Source organism: Phaethon lepturus, unplaced genomic scaffold (assembly GCF_000687285.1).
Source record: "Phaethon lepturus isolate BGI_N335 unplaced genomic scaffold, ASM68728v1 scaffold14503, whole genome shotgun sequence".
Lineage (NCBI taxonomy): Eukaryota > Metazoa > Chordata > Aves > Phaethontiformes > Phaethontidae > Phaethon > Phaethon lepturus.
Window position 1 is genome coordinate 713 of NW_010531318.1, and position 20,714 is coordinate 21,426.

The window sequence follows — 20,714 nt, forward strand, 5'->3', positions numbered from 1 at the left end:
CGTTCAGTGCTTCTCAGAGCCCTCAGATGTCCTCTTTCTAGCGGACTTACATTTCTTATATACTATTTCAGGTCCGCATCTACATACACATGCATACATACATGAGTTGAAAATCCTTGCCTGAGTGTCAGAGTATTTTCAAAAGGGAAATGCTAACGTGTTCATTTTGTTTTGAAGAGATTATCTCTGTCATGTTTACTTCAGGGCTCAGAAACTGTCACATTTCCGTGTGAAAGATGGCTTGCAAAGTCTGAAGATGATGGCGAGATTGTCAGAGAACTGGTACCATCTGATATTTTTACTGAAAAGCTCATGAAGGACGGGACACTCAAGCAGATAGAGGAAGAAGTTGAAGACCCATTGGAAGGTAATATAATCCTAGGAGTAGGTAGGGGCCTGTTAATCTGATTTTTTGGAATAAAACTTATGGACATGTGGATGTGTGGATCAAGCAAATGCAACACTGGTATGACAGTTCACATTTCTTTCCCTTCTTGTTCTCTGGCCTCTCTTATACCTGAAGTGTTTCTGTGCCATAATACCGTTATTTTCCTGTAGGGCATTTATAAACCTCTCACCGGCACCCTTTCACACAGGCATAGTTTACATATCTCCTGTGATGCCTCACAAGGTTCCTCCATCTTGTCCTTGTCTTCCAGGCACTGTAAATATCTTCACTTGTTTGCCCAACTTCACCTGTCCTGTGCACTCTGCCCCTTCCTTTCCTACCCTACCATAGAATCACAGAATCATTAAGGTGGGAAAAGCCCTTATCATCGAGTCCAGCCATCAACCCAACACCACCATGGCCACTAAACCATGTCCTGAAGTGCCATGTCCACATGTTTTCTGAACCCCCCCAGTGATGGTGGCTCCACCACCTCCCTGGGCAGCCTGTTCCAATGCTTGATCACTCTCTCCGTAAAGAAATTTTTCCTCATATCCAGTCTTTTTCTCATATCCCCTGGCACAACTTGAGGCCATTTCCTCTCTTCCTATTGCTAGTTACTTGGAAGAAGAAACCAACACCCACCTCACTACCACCTCCTTTCAGGTAGTTGTAGAGAGTGATGAGGGCTCCCCTCAGCCTCCTCTTCTCCGGACTGAACAAACCCAGTTCCCTCAGCTGCTCCTCATAAGACTTGTGCTCCAGCCCCCTCACCAGCTTCGTTGCCCTTCTCTGGACACGCTCCAGCACCTCAGCATCCTTCTTGTAGTGAGGGGCCCAACACTGAACACAGGATTCAAGGTGCAGCCTCACCAGTGCTGAGTACAGGGGGATGATCGCTTCCCTTCTCCTGCTGACCACACTATTGCTGATACAGGCCAGGGTGCTGTTGGCCGCCTTGGCCACCTGGACACAGTCTGATTGATGCTCCTCTTTTCTCCCAAAGTTGTTTTTCTTGCTGCTCTTCAGGTACATGTGGACATCCTCTAAAAATTTGGCTCTAGGCAGCCACCCTAACCTCATTAAAGTACCTCTGGGGAGTAGAATAAATTCTTATGCAGCTCTGAGTCCATCTTAAAAAGTGTTCACATTCAGCGTTTGGTCCTCCTGGTAGCTGAAGCAACTGAACAAGAACTGAAGTTTCATCCTAAATTCATTGTTTCTCTGTATGCCCAGCTGTTCCTAATTCTTTTTCCTGTAGGACTTCCTTTTCCCACCCAGAGCTCCTTCTACACTTGAGAGAAGTCGTGAACCTTCCTACATCCTGAGCAGAGCAAATTGAATTCAGCTGCCACCTTCATTCTTGTTTCTTGCATCTGGCAACAAGATGATTCGACAGAGAAAATCATTCCTCTCCCTGTTTCATTTCTCTCAGAGTCTGATTTACATTTACAGTGCACCATTGTCAGGGTGGAATTTATACAGACTGTGTTTCCAATTGCCAAGGGAAGAGCTGCCTTGCTGTAAGGAAGGCTGGGGCCTTTGCACTGTGCCCTTAGAAGAGACAAGTGTGCTCTTTCCTCCTGTTAGGAGCTATGTGGTAGCTCATGGGAGATTTTTTTCCTGGGGAGGCAAAGACAGTTTTACTATCAATTAGTAAGTGGCATGACTGCTAGGTGCCTGCATGACCTTTTCTTTAACTTACTAACTTCTGTTGCTTTACCTTGCATTAGTTACCATGTGTTAACTAACCTGGGTAACTCATTTTTTTCCTTCTAAAGGCAAAGCCTTAAAACAAGTTTTACAATCCATGGAATAGGGTTTTCAGATAACTGAAAGTTTCTTTTGGCTGGGAGCTAGGGCTATGTTTGGGAACTTCTGTTTTAGATATAAAATATTGGACAGGAAGTATATCTTCTGCACCTCTGAGTCCTCATACACCTTGGGTAGTGACACAGTGTACACGAGAGCAATGGAAAATCAGGTTGTGGTATTCTGAAGATCATCTTTTATGTAGTAGACTGCACTTCAGTCCTCAAGGTCTCTAGAACTGGCAAGCAAAACCAAAGAGGGAAGCATTGACTAATTAGACTATATGCATTTCTTCCTTCATTACTAATGTAGCAGTTGTCTCTCAAATATGAAGCTGTCACTCTGTAGGACATAATGTGAAGAGGCAAACCAGAAAACCTGGCATTGCACCTAGCCTGATGAATGGCCATGATCCATTTCTTAGAGAGATCAATGGAAGTCTTTCATGGACTATGAAATAGAATAGGCCTTGTTTTACTGGGAAAGCAAGGTACAGAAGAAAATGACAATATAGTATTTTCTTTGATAATGTTAATGTACATCTGTAGAAGAATCCTAAGACTTTGTGCCTCTTCCTCATTTGTATTGCCCTAGGATTTGCAAGGAGGCATTCTTCAGGGCTCATATGCCACCAGGGTAATCAGAGGCTTGTACAGTTCCTAATTGTTTCCTGGAGAGGATGCTTTCAGTAACTTTGTTTGCCCTGTGTAATTGGGAAAAGAGTAGCAAAATAAAAATAGGAGTATTTAACAGATTTAGTAAAGCACATTACTAAAGATTTGGTGAGGTTTTATTGGATCATCATTGAGCAAGCTAAAGAGAAAGGGTACTTAAACAGTATATCTCCAACACTTCCTTAATTAAATACTGTCTCAGCAAAAGGACCCGAAACATGTTCTCGTTCTGTTTGGGGAATTTATAGAGATACACACCATTAACTCTGGTAGTAATTGCACATCTGAATCTCTGGAGTTTGTTTATGGAAGATGGAGTATTAAGAATTCACAACACTGAATCACTTGTATTCAGATGTATCTCCCTTGAGCCTCAGTATGGAGAGGTGCAGAGCTCCCTCACCTCTGTCGACATCGCATCCAGTAATAACCATAATGATTCTTTGCATTTTTAACTGTGCACTATGTGATCAAAACACCACACAGGCATTGATTAGATGTAAAAAAGGAAAGTCAGCAAATTTCAGCCCAGTGATTCCCCAACCTTTGGATCGTTATCAGAAGCCTGGAAGGACAAAGCATATAGGACTTTAAACCTCCAAGAACTGAGTGAGGAGCAGAAAGTTTGGGGACCATATTCTTAGGTAAATTCAGTATCTAAGATAAGCCTTAATAATTCACCTGGCCAGGAATCACATCTCCCTTTCTTTCTGCAGTTCACACGTACAAGATAAGCGTGTTCACTGGAGATATCTATGGTGCTGGGACAGATGCTAATGTTTTCCTAAATATCTATGGGGATCTGGGGGACACAGGAGAGAGAAAACTCAGCAAATCTGAAACAAACTTCAACAAGTTTGAAAGAGGACAGGTACAAATGCAACGGGTTAATAATGCTTTGTATTTTGCAGCCTTTAACCTAACAAGCCCATGACTGTCTTTACAGGCCGAGTTTTCCTATGAGGGATGAATGGATTGATTCTATTTATCATGTTCATTACCTTTTCAAACGCCTTGTATGGATTGTCAGCTGGGTGTTACGACTGACAGGCACTGTAGCAAATGGGTAGATGTTTCTGTGAAGTCCTTGATAGACAAATCATGAGCTTGGTTCATACAAACTGGCTTGAATTGTTAGCTGCAGATTGGAGAGCACGCAAAACCTGAGGTCTCTCATTCCCTTAGCCTCTGTGCAACTGATTTGCATGTGCATAGTATATATTATAATTGACTGCAGAACATAGTAAACTGATGGGACCTAAACAGTGGCTGTGTTTGACAAAATAACTCTGAAAGTGGTACTCTGTGGTCAGTCCATGAGTCATATTCGCAGCTTCATGTGGACATACTCAGATATAATGATGGCAAAGATTGTCTTATCTGGATTGTCCATACCAATCTAACTGGATTAGAAAAGGAAGTCTTTCTTAGACTTAAAAACCAAGATGTAAAATTCCAAGAATTCAGTATTTTAATTGGTAGTAAAAGTGACATTTTTGTGCAGCTCCACTCATAGCAGAAAGAGGCTTCAAAACGCTTCCCTGCAGAACAGTTTTAGCGTACAGAGATGCCTCTATAGACTGCTGCAAAGCTTTTAACCAAACATGGGAGATGGAATTTAAATGCATATTATGCTCTGTAGTCTCCATTTGCTTTTGTCCAGTAGATGATCTGTTGAGAGCTCATTAACAGAATCAACTGCTGTTGAACACTTTGCAGGAGGATACATTTACTATACAGGCTGTGGACCTTGGCATTTTGTACAAGATCAAGATTCGTCATGACAATAGCATGTTCAGTCCTGACTGGTTCCTGGAAAAAGTAGAGATCCTGGATGAGACCACAGAGGAGTCTTTCATTTTCCTGTGTGAGCGCTGGCTCTCTAAAAAGAAAGAGGACAAAAAAATAGAGCGTATACTTTATGAACAGGTATGGTTATGGCTCAAAGCTGGGATCACAAACCACTGCTACTAATAAATATAAAATGACTGAATATCTGGTTGAAGTCCAATACAGATCATTAGGGACTTATGCTTTTTCACTTGTCCAAAATGAATTTGTGATTTTTTTGACAAGTGCTGAAAGTATGGCCACTCTCAGCCCAGTATCACTAGGTCTGTAATTTGCAGTTTCAACAGGAAAATCTAGGAGTCTAAGTGAAACTCTACAGCTGATTGTCAAAGTACCTTGCTGATGCACAGTAGAGTATATTTCCCTGCTGCTCTCCTTGCTGTGCCCACAAAGAAGGTTAGTTATGGGTCCCACTATTCAAAGTCCTCAAGCCAAAATATTGGGTCACAGAATCACAGAATCATTAAGGTTGGAAAAGACTTTCAAGATCATCAATTACAACCGTCAGCCCAGTACCACCAAGCCCACTAAATCATATCCTGAAGTGCCATGTCCACATGTTTTTTGAGCACTTCCAGTGATGGTGATTCCACCACCTGCCTGGGCAGCCCGTTCCAATGCTTGATCACTCTCTCTGTAAAGAAATTTTTCCTAATATCCAGTCTAAACCTCCCCTGGCACAACTTCAGGCCATTTCCTCTCGTTCTATTGCTAGCTACTTGGAAGAAGAAACCAACACCCACCTCACTACCACCTCCTTTCAGGTAGTTGTAGAGAGCAATGAGGGCTCCCCTCAGCCTCCTCTTCTCCGGACTGAACAAACCCAGTTCCCTCAGCTGCTCCTCATAAGACTTGTGCTCCAGCCCCCTCACCAGCTTCGTTGGCCTTCTCTGGGCACGCTCCAGCACCTCAATGTCCTTCTTGTGGGGAGTGGCCCAAAATTGAACACAAGATTGGAGGTGTGGCCTCACCAGTGCTGAGTACAGGGGCACGATCTCTGCCCTGCTCCTGCTGGCCACACTATTGCTGATACAGGCCAGGACGCTGTTGGCCTTCTTGGCCACCTGGGCACACTGCCGGCTCATGTTCAGCCGGCTGTCAACCAGCACCCCCAAGCCCTTTTCCACCCGGCAGCTCTCCAGCCACTCCTCCCCAAGCCTGTAGCGTTGCATGGGGTTGTTGTGACCCCAGTGCAGGACCTGGCACTTGGCCTTATTAAACCTCATATAGTTGATCTCTGCCCATTGATCCAGCCTGTCCAGATCCCTCTGCAGAACCTTCCTGCCCTCCAGCAGATCAACACGCCCACCCAAAAAAGGACTCTAGGTCCTTTGACTTCATCCTCATTGGACTGGATGTGTTTATCTTTTCAGCAAATTCTTCCACCAATGCCAAACATAAAAAAATCTAATTTCTTTGCTACTGCTCAAATCACCAAATGGTTTTTAGTGAAATGTCCTTTCTACTTGCACATTCTCTGTTGCTTTATCAGGCTAATATAGCTAATTGGAATTCGAGGTACATACACTAATTAAAATTAGCAAACAAGATTAATAGACCTCTCTTGCTTCTGTACAGTGAGGCATAATAAAGCAGCTGATTATAAGTCCATTGTATTTAAGGAGTTCACTTCACAAAATACAGTGACATTTTAATTGACAGTTACCACTAAAATTATCATCGATGAAGCTGGGCCAGACTCATCCTGAATACAACAGAATGGATGTAAGAAGAGTTACACCATGGATGATTATTGCCATATGCTCCCTCATAAAATTGCAGCAGACAATGCTATGAATTCTTGTGGTCACACTTGCCCTGTTGCTCATATTAATTCATAATGAGGAAAAGCTAATCAATTTATTTTTTTTAATTACATGACTGTGTGGTAAGAGCCTCACATTTATTGGACAATGACACCGAATGCATCTGCACTAACTCCTCAAATACAATAGATATTTCATATCATTCAGCTTTGCCGTACTCTCCCTCTTACGCTCTTTGACCTGTACCAGGTCAATTAATTTGGCACCACAGTGTGTGCCCTGATAAGCAAATCTGGCACCGTCCCATCCATCTGAATTTTCTGCAGCTATTGCTCACACAGGTAGCAGAGAAAAGTCACGAGGTACCAATAAAGTCCATTAGGTCCATTATATTTTCTTTTATTATAACACACATCCAAAATGGCCTGTCAGGGTTACCAGTGAAGTAAGTGAATGACCTGCAGTAAATTAGAAGTCACACTTATTTGAGCTACACTGAGCGAAAAGCTACCTGGGGAACTAGAGGGATTTCTTCTCTTGTTCTTGGAGGCATATGGGAATAGCTGACGACACCTGAGCACTCAACCTCATTACCCTCTCATACATGCCTTCCAACTAGAGCTATGATGGCGAGCGAAACAGCCTGGATGGCTCATCTCTCAGCCTGTCGAGCCAGGATAGCAATGCAAACCTGAAGGAGATGAAGAAATCCAGCTTGGTCAAGGCGGCAGAAGAAGGATCATGTGAGCAGGCACCATGTTTGATTGCATGCATGCATGTGTTCTTGGCTTTCAGTGCTTGAGAGGTTGCATTCATCCCGGTGTCTTCACTCCTTTTGCAAGGAGAGGCAGAACAGCAAGTTGCTTCTCTTCACCTTGTGTTGTGACTGCTTGGGAAAGGCTGGAGAAGTGCTTGTGTTTCTGTGTTTGTTGCTTTTCCTATAGCTTTCTGACCCTAACAGTGGAATAAGCCTGAAGTTAACAGCAACTTCGGTGTTTCCAACCCTGTTCTTTCCTCTCCTGTGAAAATTTGTGATGCTGTAGCTTGTCAGAATTAACTTCTCCGTTGCCAGCAGACGTAAGTTCTCCAAGCAGACTTGTGCTTTGGACAATGTGACAATATCGTTAGGTAGGTGGTTATTCAAGGGTACGCCGTTTTCTGTTGTGGTGAGGTAAAAGGCACAGGGGACCTCTATAGGCAACTACAATCCCAAATTGTGTTCTTTAGATGTCTAAAATTAGGTGAGTGCATCCACACCACCAAATGTGGAAAAGGAGCTAGTCAACAACATCCACAGGGCCTCCTCAGAAAGAAACCCAATGACCTGAAGAATCATACTCCCTCTTCCTCCTCCTCCACCAACAACAAACTCATTGCACGCAGCACTTCAGAGGTGGGAAGAAGTGAACGGCGGGGTCTGATAGAGTTAAAGGAATGATTTATTCAAGTTTCATATAATTTTGTCTGAAGTGTCCTTCAAAGGATGCAAAGCTCTTTGCAGTGAGAGGGACCGTAGTCAGACATGCTATCACCAAAAGAGCCTCTTTTGGATTACCAGAAGCTCTTTTCCACATGATTCCTTAAAGTAGCTCTTGTTGCTGATACCAGCTTTTTTTTTTTTCATCCTATATCTCTTTGACCTACTCAAGATGATGTTTCATGTTTTTTAACATGAATTCAAATGTGATTTATTTTAGAAACCTTCAGGTTTTTTCCTTACAACACGTAGCTGCATGACAGAACCTGTTGGGTTGGGAGGGGAGTGGGATACAGGGAGTGGAGCAAGAGCACAGATAAGTCTCTCAGCTCTCAGAAAACAAGCTTCAGCTGAGAGTACTCAGGTGAATTTGTTCTTTTCTATAAGGTGGATTGTCTTATAATTGGAAGGAGGAAGGTCTGCAAATGCTGTCACTGAGAGAAAAGGAGTCCATGAACTCTGGACTGAAGTTCTTGCTCAAATAACTGATGGAAACCATTGATGGTTCCAGTCTAGATTTTCATCTTTAGGCTCTGATCCCTGAGACAAAGCAAAGCTGAGTATAAAAGAAAAATATGTTTCTGGATTGCAAGTTATAAAAAGTGAAATATGCTGGACTGTGTCTGTAAAAGCCAGCATTCATGCAGGGAGGCTGGTCTTGCTTGGCTGTGTCTGATACGAAGTGGGACAGTTGTGCAGGTTTTGTTTCTGTCCTGGCTGTGAACGAAGTGTGGATGATCACTGTCCATCAGCTGAAGTTAACCTTCATGGAAAACTTCCCCAGTCCATTAATATTTCCTTATAACTTCATTACACAGGCTTTATTTCTCTGTATTTATGTACCTTTTGATTAACCACCTCTATGTTCCAGGACAATGGCTTATCATCCAAACTGCACCTACAGTTCATTGCCATCCTACATGGGATCTTTTAGCTTCAGATTAAGATTTTAGATGTATGGTTAAGATACCGTGTTGTACCAAGTAACTGGGCAGCAGCTGAGTCACTGTTACTGTCTGTATATGTGCTCTTAGTCCACAGAAAGTGCAAAATAATTAAACTTCTCTTAAAGTTCCATGGTAAGCCAAGTGTAAAATGTTGTAATTTGGCATAGGAATATAAGATAGCTTTCTCTGATATGGTCCAAGGGATTTCACACAAATGGTTACTGCAGCTCAGCTGATGCCCAGTAGCTGGTTGTGATGTGATACCTGGGTTGCATGTCTCACACCTTTAAGTTTTGAAGCAGACATAATGCTGCACATTGCTTAACCTGGTCTGCAACCCGTGCGTCTTGAGGCAATCCTTCTTTTGTAATCCCATAATGTGTCCAAATGAAAAAGATGTGATTCCCATGTTCCTTCTGATATTACTTCTGTGGTGAGACAATGGATAACATCTGCCATGTTGGCATGCCATGTAGTTTCACAAATAATGGGTAAAACATCAGCATCTCCCCGGAGAACTCATCTCTAGCAGAGCTGGGATAGTTCCCATCATCCCCATTGTGACAGGGTGGTCTTTCTTCTCTGAGTCCTGGAGCTTGTCATCGCCACTATCTCTGTGGCAGTGACATGGCCTCATTAAGGAAACTGCATCTTGAAGGAATGTCAGATATGATGGACTGTGGGAGCCAGACAGCCACCTCCTGAGCTGGGTAAAAAAACAGCTGTTAATTAGTTGATTAGGGGAAGTGGTATTGGGAGGTGCCTGGGAAAGGGAGTGACAGTTTGAGCAGCCCAGTTCTGACTCTCCCATGCTCAGATGTGAATACCTCTGAGAGGCAGGAGGTGATGCCAGGATGGAGCACAGAGAAAAGTCCTGTTGACTAGGAACCCGCTTGGGTCTGAACTGGGAACCCTGCTCCATGCTGGAAGGCAGTGCTGGAGAGGGTGTGGTCTACATCCCTGACGAAACCCAACCGCCTGTGGAGGGGACACGTGCCCTCCAACAGCCTGAACTCTGCCCAGGGACTCAGGGAAACAAGGGGCAAAGGGAGATGGGCTGGTGGACCTGTGGTGTCCTACTGTGGCCTTGTACCTCAGGTTTTGCATTGATGTTTGAAGAAGTAGAACTTCCAATAGAAGTAGAACTCCCAGAGAAAGAGGGAGACAATGGAGGCGGGAGATAAAGAAATCAAAGGATCACTCTTGCAGTTTTTAGAGGAAAGAACAACAGTGATTATTTATGAGAAATTTAACAATTTCTTATAGTTCTCATTTTTTATATAGGTGTTTCAAATACTTTGGCTTGAGGGTGCAACATTAGTTGGAAATGCTGGTAGTTCTGTGAACTTAGCCTGCCACAGGAGAACAGGATAAAAACTGTATAAAAGAAAATTTTATCCCTATTCAAAACATCCTTTATTTAAAAGAGGAGTCTGGAGCTGTTCTAAACATGACCCCTCAACATATTTTTGTAATATCTGTCTTGCCTCAGCTAAACCCTTTCTCCTGCTAATACCAGCAGCTCAATGGTTATTTCGTGAAGAATGCATTGCATGTCATTATGCTGATGTGCACACTGAAATGTAAATGATACCATAAAGGGGAGAATAAGTCTTGCCTAATCATCAGTTCATTTTGTGTTGGTACACAAGATCCTCAAACTGGAACTGAACAAATCTCTGGGTTCTGCTCTGTCCAGAGGTAAGAACAGATTTGGTCAGCATCAATTCATGCCTTCCCTGATATTGCACATGTATCCTGAGCTTCATGTGAGTTTCTAGCACAACCCTCCACACCAAAAATATTGTTAGTCATTATAAAGCAAAATCCTGGATGATTTGAAAGCCAACCAAGTTTTTTTGTCAAGGTTTATAAACCCTTTTTTTAAATTGAAAAAGTGATGATGAGGTCAGGCTGAGTTTTGAGTCTGTGACGAGGCAAGTTTCAGAGCTCCGAGTCTTGTCAGAACAGTTTGAACAGCCCTGCATGAATGTTCTGAGAAATCAAACCAGTATTCAGCATCTAGTTCTGCACAGCCTGCTCGGCTTACCCAAATGAGCTCTTGGAAGGCACTCGAAAAGCAGTCTGGCACTTCTTCCCTTTTAACAGCTGAACTGAAATTTCTGAAAACCACAGCGAAACCTGCTAAGTCCCAAGCCTTGGCCTGAAGGTTTTTCCCCTAACCAATATTATTACGCAATGTAAAAAATTATTGAATGACCTACCTTTAATACAAGAATTATTCATAGTTTGCCTGGATTTGCAAAGGGATGTTGAAACCCTGAGCTGCCCCGTAGATCACAGCAATCCTTGAATGAAGCAGAAAGGAGAACATTTGCAGTTGTATTGGGATATTCAGTCAGTGATGGTTTACCTTGGAGTCAGCATAGATTTATTTGCCTTTATTGAATGGTCAGTGTAAGATCGCTTTGGTTTAATAGCCTATTTAAGATTTAGGTGCTCAGTCTCATCTTCAGGAAGGTCTCTTGGTGTAAATAAGGATTCAAGTCCTTTGCTGTTCTGTCATCTATTAGAGAGAAATCTGGACTTATAACCTCCTTGCAGCCAGTAGAGTTGTCTGGGGAAATTAACCCTTGCGGAATTCAATCCCAAGTGTGTACGGGAAAGCAGTCCCCCATGCATATTTGTAGCCCAATGCAGCATGGTGTTATCCCTTCTCCGAATGAGTTCAATGGGACGTGAACCTATTTAGCATACACAGCTGCTCCCTCTGATGGGATGAGTCCCCGGTTTTCTGAAGTCTCATGTAAATGCGTATGCGTGTGGGTTTTCTGATGATTAAACCTCTGTTTCTTACAGTGATCCCATACCACATCACCGTCACGACGGGCACAGAATATGACTCCAGCACCGACAGCCGAGTGTACATCATCATCGTGGGCCCTCAGAAAGTGCAGACGGAGAGGCTGTGGCTGGATCTCCCAGAAGGAAAAGATGAGTTTGCGGATGGCTCCGTAGAGAAATTCTCTGTTTGGGGCCTAGATGTTGGAGAGATCAAAAAAGTGGAGGTACTTTGTGAATGCAGCACAAACACTGGAGCCATATGAAATACGTGGCCAAAGAAAGCACATGTTCCTGTTATTCTTAGCAGTGAAGGAACGGCACTGCAGTCTGAAAGGAATGTAAACAGGGATGTGCTAACGAGATTTCACATGTGTCTGAACCTGAGAATAAGTATGCTTTACATCTCACAAAACCAAGATCCTTGGGAGGCAGAAGATAATTTTGAATTATAAAGAAGTTGTAACATGTCCCAGCTTTGTCTCATCTCTGGCACTGTTTTTTCTTAGCCAAGCCCTGTTATTGACAGATGCAGTGAACGTTCCCAGGATGCAGTCCTCCACCATCAGTCTTTTTCCTAGTTGATTTTTACAGTACTTCCAGTTGGGTTTCATAAATTGTGCCTGCAGTGAGAAACACATCTTGTATAATTTTCTAGCTAAACATGAAAATTGTTTTCACAGCTTGGAGGACCCAGGCTTCGAGAAGAAAATTAATCATTGTTCATAAGTAACATGCACAAATAAATTTTGGAACAGGAGCCATTTTTTCCGCTATGGCTTAGGGAGACAGAATTTGCATGGACATTCAATCACTGAGCTTAAACTTCACATGAATCTTCCGGAGCACTTGTGTACATTGTTTTTGTTTCATAAGGCAGTTCCATCTCCTAAAAGCCTGCTCCAGCTCCTGAATGCTGAAACCTACAGCATCTGAGGGCTTCAAGAGCCCATTTACTTTTATTTTTACCTCTGTTTTGCAGTAAACCAACCTGTTGGTGTGCGTGCTTGTGTATTCAGAGGGAGATTAGTGAAAGAAATATAAAGAGAGAAATCCTAACTAATTAAAAAAAATCTTTGCAGTTGTATGTCATGTTTTAGCAGCTGGTAGACTAAAGCACTCCCATTAGCATTCATTCAAGCAATGGATTCTGACACCTTGAGAAGTCTCCATACTAGATTTGAGTTTATTATCAAGCCATTTTCTTAATGCATTCCAAGTGCCTGGTTATTATGACTATTAGTGGCACTTTCGATCTAGTCCATCTCTAGGTCAAACTTTGAAAATGAAGCAAGTACGTAAATCCTTCTCTTCTAGACTGTGTGCACATGGAAACAACTTGGGCTGGGATAGAGAGGGAGGAAAAAGCCAGTATAACCCCTCTGTGTCAGAGAGACAGAAGGAGCTGGATGAAGAAAGAAATAGAAAGTGATGTTGGAAAAGAGACAGTAAGTAGGGTGAGGAAGGGCAGAGAATGGGAGAAAGTAGGAGCAGACACTTGGAAATGGACAGAAGCAAGGAAAAGAAATAATTTGAAAAGGATTACAAATGGGAAAGAAGAGAAAAGGTTGCAAATGAAATGCGGAGAATTAGAAAAAGGAATAACATATAGCTTTCAGGCTGGTTGATGTTCTTCTGCACTCTTCACTCCTGTCCTCAATGATCTTACCGGTCTGCTGCCTCACCTCTTGCTCATTTTTCCCTTTTAGTTTGTAACCCCCCAGCTCGTGGCTGGAGAAACCATCTGCTCCTGGCCTTCTGCCTGCTCTCTGCTTGGAAGGCCTCTTCTTGTTGATCCATGTCCCAGCGATGACATCGATGTGCCAGTCTGCTGTGGTTGCCATGGAATCAGTCCATATTTTCCATGTAGAAAATTGCAGTGTTCAGGGACGTTGCAGAAAATTGCTAGTTTTCTGCTTGGGAAAAGTGAGGAACAGTTCGTTCTCTGATTTGGCATTTGGCTGCTTCTGGAAGAAGGCAAGAAGTTCTGAATACGAGTTACCATGTGAAAATATTATAGCATGGGGATTAAGTTTCCAGAAGCCCTCTGTGTAAACCCAGGCAGCAGACTGCAGGATTTAGTAGGATCGTAAGATTTGCAGCGTGATGCCACTTTTAGTTTGGTATTATTCTCCTGCTGCAAATATACAATAGTGAGAGCAGAAACAGTGGAATATGAAGTAATTTGAAAGGGGCCCATTTATACCTGTCTTGTAAGCCTACAGATATAATATTTACTACTGGTGTACTTTAATAGACACACTGACATGAAAATAAATAATACAAGTTATTTGGTATAGGCACTTTATACTGTGTCCTTCAAACAAGTTTTAATATTTCTTCTCCTAATTAATGAAAGTATCTCTGTTCCTAGATTGCTGTTGCTGCAGAGAGACACAGGTATGATCAGAAGTGTCCTGCCTTGGTCTGCATTTCTAAACCATTTCTGGTTCAGAGTCTTTCTCCATCACAAGCACAGAGCAAAGTGTGATGGACTGTAAAGTGTTGCAAGTCCAGTCCCTCGCTGACTAGGGACCTGATCCTGGAAGACCCTCAGGTCTCTCTAATATTCTCTGCACCTTCCAGAATAAGCAAGAAATCCTTTTTGTTTTCATCTTTTCCTTCTAGCTACCACTCACATTCTCTGCCATTTTCCTCTGTTGTTGCATTCTGTTTCAATGCGATTGTGAGCTGCCCAGTGCAAATTGTGCATCTTAGTCTTGGTGATTTCAAAGATTTTCAAACAGCTCAAGGATCTAGCTGCCTTTGAAATCCTGTCACTCTAACTTAGCTCAAACATCTCAGCCCAAACAACTTGTTGCGATATTGGTATGCATGTCCAGGCTACACTGCTGGTGTGGCCATGGCTTTTGGATCATTCACTCCATTGGCATGGTCTATCTAAAGATTTTGCTTGAAAGACAAATCCCAGTGTTTCTGCTCTGAAAGACCAGCCATAAGGAAGACTCAGCACTGGATGAGTTTATCCCAGACTTTACAACATTAGACATCTGCTTGTGTGCAGCTTCTCCAAGGCAACTGGATGTGCAAGATGCTTTCTTCTGGCCAGTCACTGATACCAAAGGAATTAAAGGATGCTGTGAAAATCTAGTACCTAGCAATGTCTTGGAATGATGCTTTAGGAGGTGGCTGTAATGAACCCAAAAGAGGAACAGAGTTTAATGGGCTCACTGGGATTTTTCCTTTGGCTGCTCTGTCCCCGCTTCACTGCAGATCCTTTGCGCTGAACTTTCCCCAGCGCCTCATCCGTACCGTCCTGCAACAGGTCTCAAGAGGCCGTGTGCAGGCTCTCAGAGGGGCTTTGGCTTTGGAGAAGGGCAGCCAAGCTGGCAGAGAGGGAATGGGAAGGCAAGTGTTATATTCCCATTCACCTCACACCCCAGGAATCTGAGAATTAATGCATCCATTGTAGACTTGAATTTCCCTAGTGGTTAACGCTAATTTTCTGCAGCTGCACAGACATTAGTATAGTAATAATACTCCTAATAGCAGTGATGGCTGAGACAGTCAGATAAAAAAGATCACTTGTTTTTTGGGGGAAAAAAAAGATACCACAGATATATCACCCTAGATGAACCTGTTATTAAAAATTATTTTCTGCACAACCTTAAACATCCTAATAATTTAAAAACAAAAACAGCGAGAGCTAAGGACTTAATTTTCCTAGTAACGACACAAACAACACTTGCTCTGAAAATAATGAACTGTTGGTAGCTCTTATATTCAACCCTTTGTGTACAGATAGCTCATTGAAATGACTGGCTGACTGAGCTTTGTACATCAGCTGCGATACATAAGTCTGCCCCGGGATGAATTGCCCGTGTTCTTTAAGAGGAACACAGGCAGTTTCTTGCAGAAGTTTGCACCATCAGTAACCATTACTGCTGATGTACCTGTAGGAACGTTGCTTGTTCCTCTTTATGGTCCTTGCTAGACTCCGCTCCAGGTAGGCTTTGGCTTTCCTAACCTCATCCCTGCACACTTGGGCAGCGTCTCTGTATTTCTCCAGGTCCCTTGTCCCTGTTGCCACCTCTATTATTCTTCCTTTTTCCATTTAAGTTTTGTCAGGAGCCCCTTGTTCATCCATGCAGGCTTCCTGCCGCTCTTGTGTGACTTCCTGCTCTCCAGGATGCACCATTTTTGAGCCTGGAGAAGGCGCTTCTTGAAAATCAAACAGCTACAGATGTAAGCTCCATCTGCGGGCTCCTATACAAACATGGAGCTTTTGCAGTTTAAGGAGATGGGAAGCAGAGAAACAGCCTGATACATACAGTTGACTTAGATGTAGTTTTGTGAGGGAAGGATTGCTTGAATAACGCATGTGGGTGTTTGCCTAGCTACATCTTTACTCCTGCTTATGAAGTTTTGGCTAGTCGCTTCCAAGTGTTGCAACAGCAGTGGTTGGAAAGATGGAGAAATGGGTCTGCAGAGATCAGTAGACTTGCAGATAGAGGCCAATGGAGCAGAAGTAGAGTAGTAAGAGACTGCACATGTTTTCGTGTAGGTCAGTGCAGTCTACCTATTTCATGTTCCCCTTGCTTACTTTTCCCCTACTTTTTCCTGCCTTTCCTCATGCTCAGCAGCAGATGACCTGAGCTTCCTTGCCCACATCAGCTACTATGTACCCTGATGTCTTAACTGTTGGGCGGCAATAGCACAAAAAATTTCACAGCTTGCTCCGTTCCACTGTGGAAGTGGTTTGTGTGACAGTGTACGTAGTCAACACTCAGTCCTTCATCACTGTTTAAAACCCTCAGTCAGGGTCTCGCCTCCAAAGAAATCCCCTTTAACCAGCAGGTGTTTTCTCGATGACTCTCACAGGTGGGACACGACGGCGCTACTCCTGAGAGCTGCTGGCTGATGGAAGAGCTCACCATTGTCGTGCCCACCAAAGGCGTCATGTATAACTTTGTCTGTAAGTGCTGGCTGGCCAGAGACAAAGGTGATGGACTAACCTCACGAATCCTCAATATCCTGGATGCAGACTGTGTTAACATTGGCCTCAAGGTAGGCTCTAGGCTCATCCTGTATCTTTAGCTGTTGCATGGACCTGTGCTGATACAGGTTGTGCATCAGCAGCTCTCATACTTTGACTTCTGGATGTGGTTTGAGCCATTTATTTGTTAATTCTTTAGCAAAATCTTTAGGAATTTTTAGCATCGTTACCACTTAGAACACTGTTTAATACAGCTGGCTGGACACAGACATGGCACAGGGAGAAAGATCAGGGTAGGGCACAGTTCAGCAGCATGTCCTCATTTTGTCACCAGACTTGAAGCACCCACTGCATCCCCTAGGACCCACAGAGGGGGTGCAGCCACAAGATGAACACCTTGGTGCAATCTAACTTTGTGTTTTGTTTGAGGACATACTTCTAACTCATCAAATTAGAGTAGTGGAGATATTTTAATCTCTGTATAGTATGACTACATATCAGCTTTTCTAATATGGAATAGGGAAACTTAATTCAGTTAGAAACCAATAATAACTGGAAGTTGTTGAAACATGGAGATATTTGTAAGCTTGATCTTTGAAATGAATAGCTGATTAAAGTTGAATAAACAATGAAGAAAACCATATAGTCTTTTCATCCATATATATGAAATTTGAAGTAATATATGCCATGCCATATTTCAACCAAGTACAAATTGGAAAGCTGAACTATGCTGATTTTGGATGTAAGATTTATAATAGAAATAACAACCTGGATGAATAGGACAATAATACTGTGTTTAATACCTGTATGGCAATTTAAAATCTCTCTAGAAATGTTTCTATTTACAGCGAGGTTACACTTCCATAGTACATTAATTTTTCTTTATGCTGCCCTTGATTCCCCAGCTACGGATATTCTCCTGAAATCTTTTTTGTTCCCCAGACACACAAAAGCATGATAACATTTGTAGCACCTCTGAAGGATTCAAGTTTTAGTGGTAGAATTTACCTAAGAGGGAAAATAAACTCCCTCAGACTGAATACCACGGTTAAAATCTAATCTCTTAAAAACTTCCTATAAGTTGTTTAACCTCCTGGATGAGGTTTCCAAACTCCTATCAGTGACCTGATGGCTTGCCCATAGACTGAAGTGGATGTTAATGAAGACTTATGTTCAGTCTTCCTTTAAAAGCCCTATCCTGAATACTTATTTTCATGAGCATGCCAAAAATAGACATATCTAACTATTTTTTTTCTATGATGTTGGGGCAGAAACTTGCTGAATCGTTTGAAGGAGATCAGGGAAGATGCTTGAGACGTTAAATCAGAAGTGCATATTTGACTTTGTGATCATTCTCCTAGTTGAGGGAATTTGGGACTGTTTTCTCATAAATAGCTGTAGTTAGAAACTGAGTTTAATTTTTTTTTTTTTTTAGAGTTCAAAGAAGACTAATACCCTTAACATCTTTGGGAAAGTTAATGCTTTTTTGTTTTGCTTTTGCTTGACTCTTGCACATCCATACATACACATTTCAATTTAATTTTCTTCTTGGCTTGATATTCGCTCTTTGTGTTTTAAATTGAGTATTTGCCTTCCCGTACAAAAAGAAATTAATTAATGTCCACCACAGTCATTAAAAATGTTTAATGCATTTGTAAAAGAGTTTTTCTTCTACCACCTATTGTAAATATGATTCTCTGCCATGATGTAAAATGTGTGTGGATGAATATGTGATGGACAGGTTACTCAGGATTGAAGAAGCATGCAAAATATTTTTTCTATGGCATTATTCCTTTGCACTGTTTATTTATGTGGCGATCACAATTCAGGCCAATAAAACTTGCCCAGCGGTGCACTATTTGAAATATGTTTTGTTGGGGCTGTTTCTTGATATTCTTCCACCTCTTAAATCCAGAGATCTTGTTACCATAGGTACGATCTTGAAAATGTCTAAGTGGCCTAAAAGTCTTAATGCCACTGACAGCCACTGGGACTTGCATGCTTTTGAAAGATTTTATTCTGAATCTTATTATTCACATGTCAAGAGAAAAGAACAGAAGCTAATAAGGTGAAAGTGATGCACATCATCTTTTCACAAATTGGCATACATTTAATGTATGAGATTTGGGAACACTCTGCGTTCGATGCAGCAGTGTACGTCCCACTGGGAAATAGGATAGCTGCATTTTTCTGCTGTACAGAACGTTTGGCTGTATAGACTTTAAAACTATTAGTGATGTTGGACTAAATGTTGCCCAGATGGACACTGAACATTTGGGGGAAATATTTTGCAGTCAAGGGAAACAAAAAAATTGTGTCTTTGGGAGCTGTTTTTAAAAATGGCAAACTTTTGGTGCAGTATGGACATCTGGAGCGCTGAAAGATGGCTGGCAGGAGGCGGCAGTAGGGTTGTGACTCCCATGGAGAAGCAGTTTACCAGGTCTTCATCAATCCCCAAACATATAGTTGTCAAAATCCATGTGTCTTTCTCTGACTCTATCATCTAAGCTGAGAAAATCTGCAGAAAAAGTCATAGATGATGCGAAGAGGAAGGTCCTGTAGCAAGTTGCAATCTCTAACTTTGCCTCTGAGAACCACGATGAGGAGAGAACTCAAGAAGCCATGTTGTAATGATTTCTGGCAAAGCAGCAGATCTCCTGCAGAGCCTGGCTAGCATTCTGCCCAGCCTTTTGCGTGGGGTAAGGACGGCTGTTCGAATGAGACTTTCTAATTGTTTTAAATCCTCACCAGATCCTCTACGAAGTCACAGTTGTGACTGGAGACATCGAAAGCGGCGGTACCGACACCAGTATTTTCATGACTGTCTTTGGATCCAATGGGAACACTGAGGAGATGCAGCTCGAAAAAAACGGAGACAGGTACAGTTCCTTTGTGATTTTTGTTGGTTAGAAGTGGAGTGGTAACAGATTCTGGTGTCAAGTCAAGAAGCACTCAGGGCTTTGACCATGCTCACACTGAAACACAAAGAGAAACTCCCTTTGACTTTATAGATTCAGAATGGGGCCCTTTGTTATTGTAATGTATATAGCAGAGTGGAGGAAAGCAGTGCACTTTGTAGCCAGGGGAATCATCCTTTGTCATTTGCAGAAGTTTTGTTTATCCTATTCCTCAATGGCTTTAGAGATAAACGTTGTGAACAAAAATATGAATTGTGAAGTCCTGCGTTGGCTCCAAGAGGAACTGTGGACATTGCATGAAAACACAGGTGTAGTTTCTGCAAAATGCATCTTTTGTGGAAAAATAAATAATTTAATTTGAACATTATTTAATGGGAATGCATGGGTAACTGCATAATGAAAGACAAACCAACATGCACATATCTGCTTTGGGAAGTACCTGTGATGGGAAGGTGCTGACTCTCCTCTGTCTGCTCCTCTCCTTTGCTGAAGTGTCCAGATATGAGCCAGCTTGGTCCAGAAGCTGCCTGAGGGATGCCAGGGCCTGAGCTGGTGAACTGAGGGCCCGGAGGAGAAGTGAGCTTCTTAGCTCGGGCTCTGCGCCACGTTAATGTAACCACGCAGTTTTGGAACTGGAGCTGACTTGTCTGCAGCTGGCACAAAAGGGACACGTGATGACATCTGTCTGCCCAGATGTGGCCTTACAGCGCAGAGAGGCAGAAACAGGCTGTGCGTTGTGCAGACTGCTGCACTGCATGCTCTCATTTTACTAAAAAGCTGAAATCTCATGTTTTCTTCAGCATAAGCGTCCTTCAAACGCTGTAACCCTAGTCTGACGCCAGCATTTCTATAAGCCAAAAAAACCCCATGTGCCACTGATCCATTTCCTAACGCTTTCCTGTTCCTTTCTAGCACCTCCCTCGGTACAGAAAGCTTCGGCATGCTCAAGAATAAACTTGCCACTAACCATCTTTTAGAGATGGGCTTCGTCAGGCTTAAATTTAATTAATTGACTACCTCTGATCTTATACAGCAAAGCATCTACAGAGCATCAGGAGGGCTGGAGCATTTGGCCACATGGTTCGAGCTCAGCTCGCGGAGGTGATGCTGGACACTTCCTCC

At 42.6% G+C, this 20,714-nt stretch overlaps 1 protein-coding gene across 1 annotated transcript in view; it reads left to right on the plus strand.

Annotated features, from left to right (window-relative positions):
• Positions 1-204: 204 nt before the first annotated feature.
• LOC104618815 (lipoxygenase homology domain-containing protein 1-like) overlaps positions 205-20,714 on the plus strand; it is a gene marked incomplete at its 5' end in the record, with an annotated part of 54,630 nt that continues 34,120 nt past the window's right edge. Inside the window, 7 exons of the mRNA XM_010284514.1 lie at positions 205-367; positions 3,591-3,745; positions 4,594-4,803; positions 7,111-7,234; positions 11,736-11,944; positions 16,560-16,745; positions 19,426-19,553. Coding sequence (XP_010282816.1) covers positions 205-367; positions 3,591-3,745; positions 4,594-4,803; positions 7,111-7,234; positions 11,736-11,944; positions 16,560-16,745; positions 19,426-19,553 — 1,175 coding nt within the window. The remainder of the gene's footprint in view (positions 368-3,590; positions 3,746-4,593; positions 4,804-7,110; positions 7,235-11,735; positions 11,945-16,559; positions 16,746-19,425; positions 19,554-20,714) is intronic.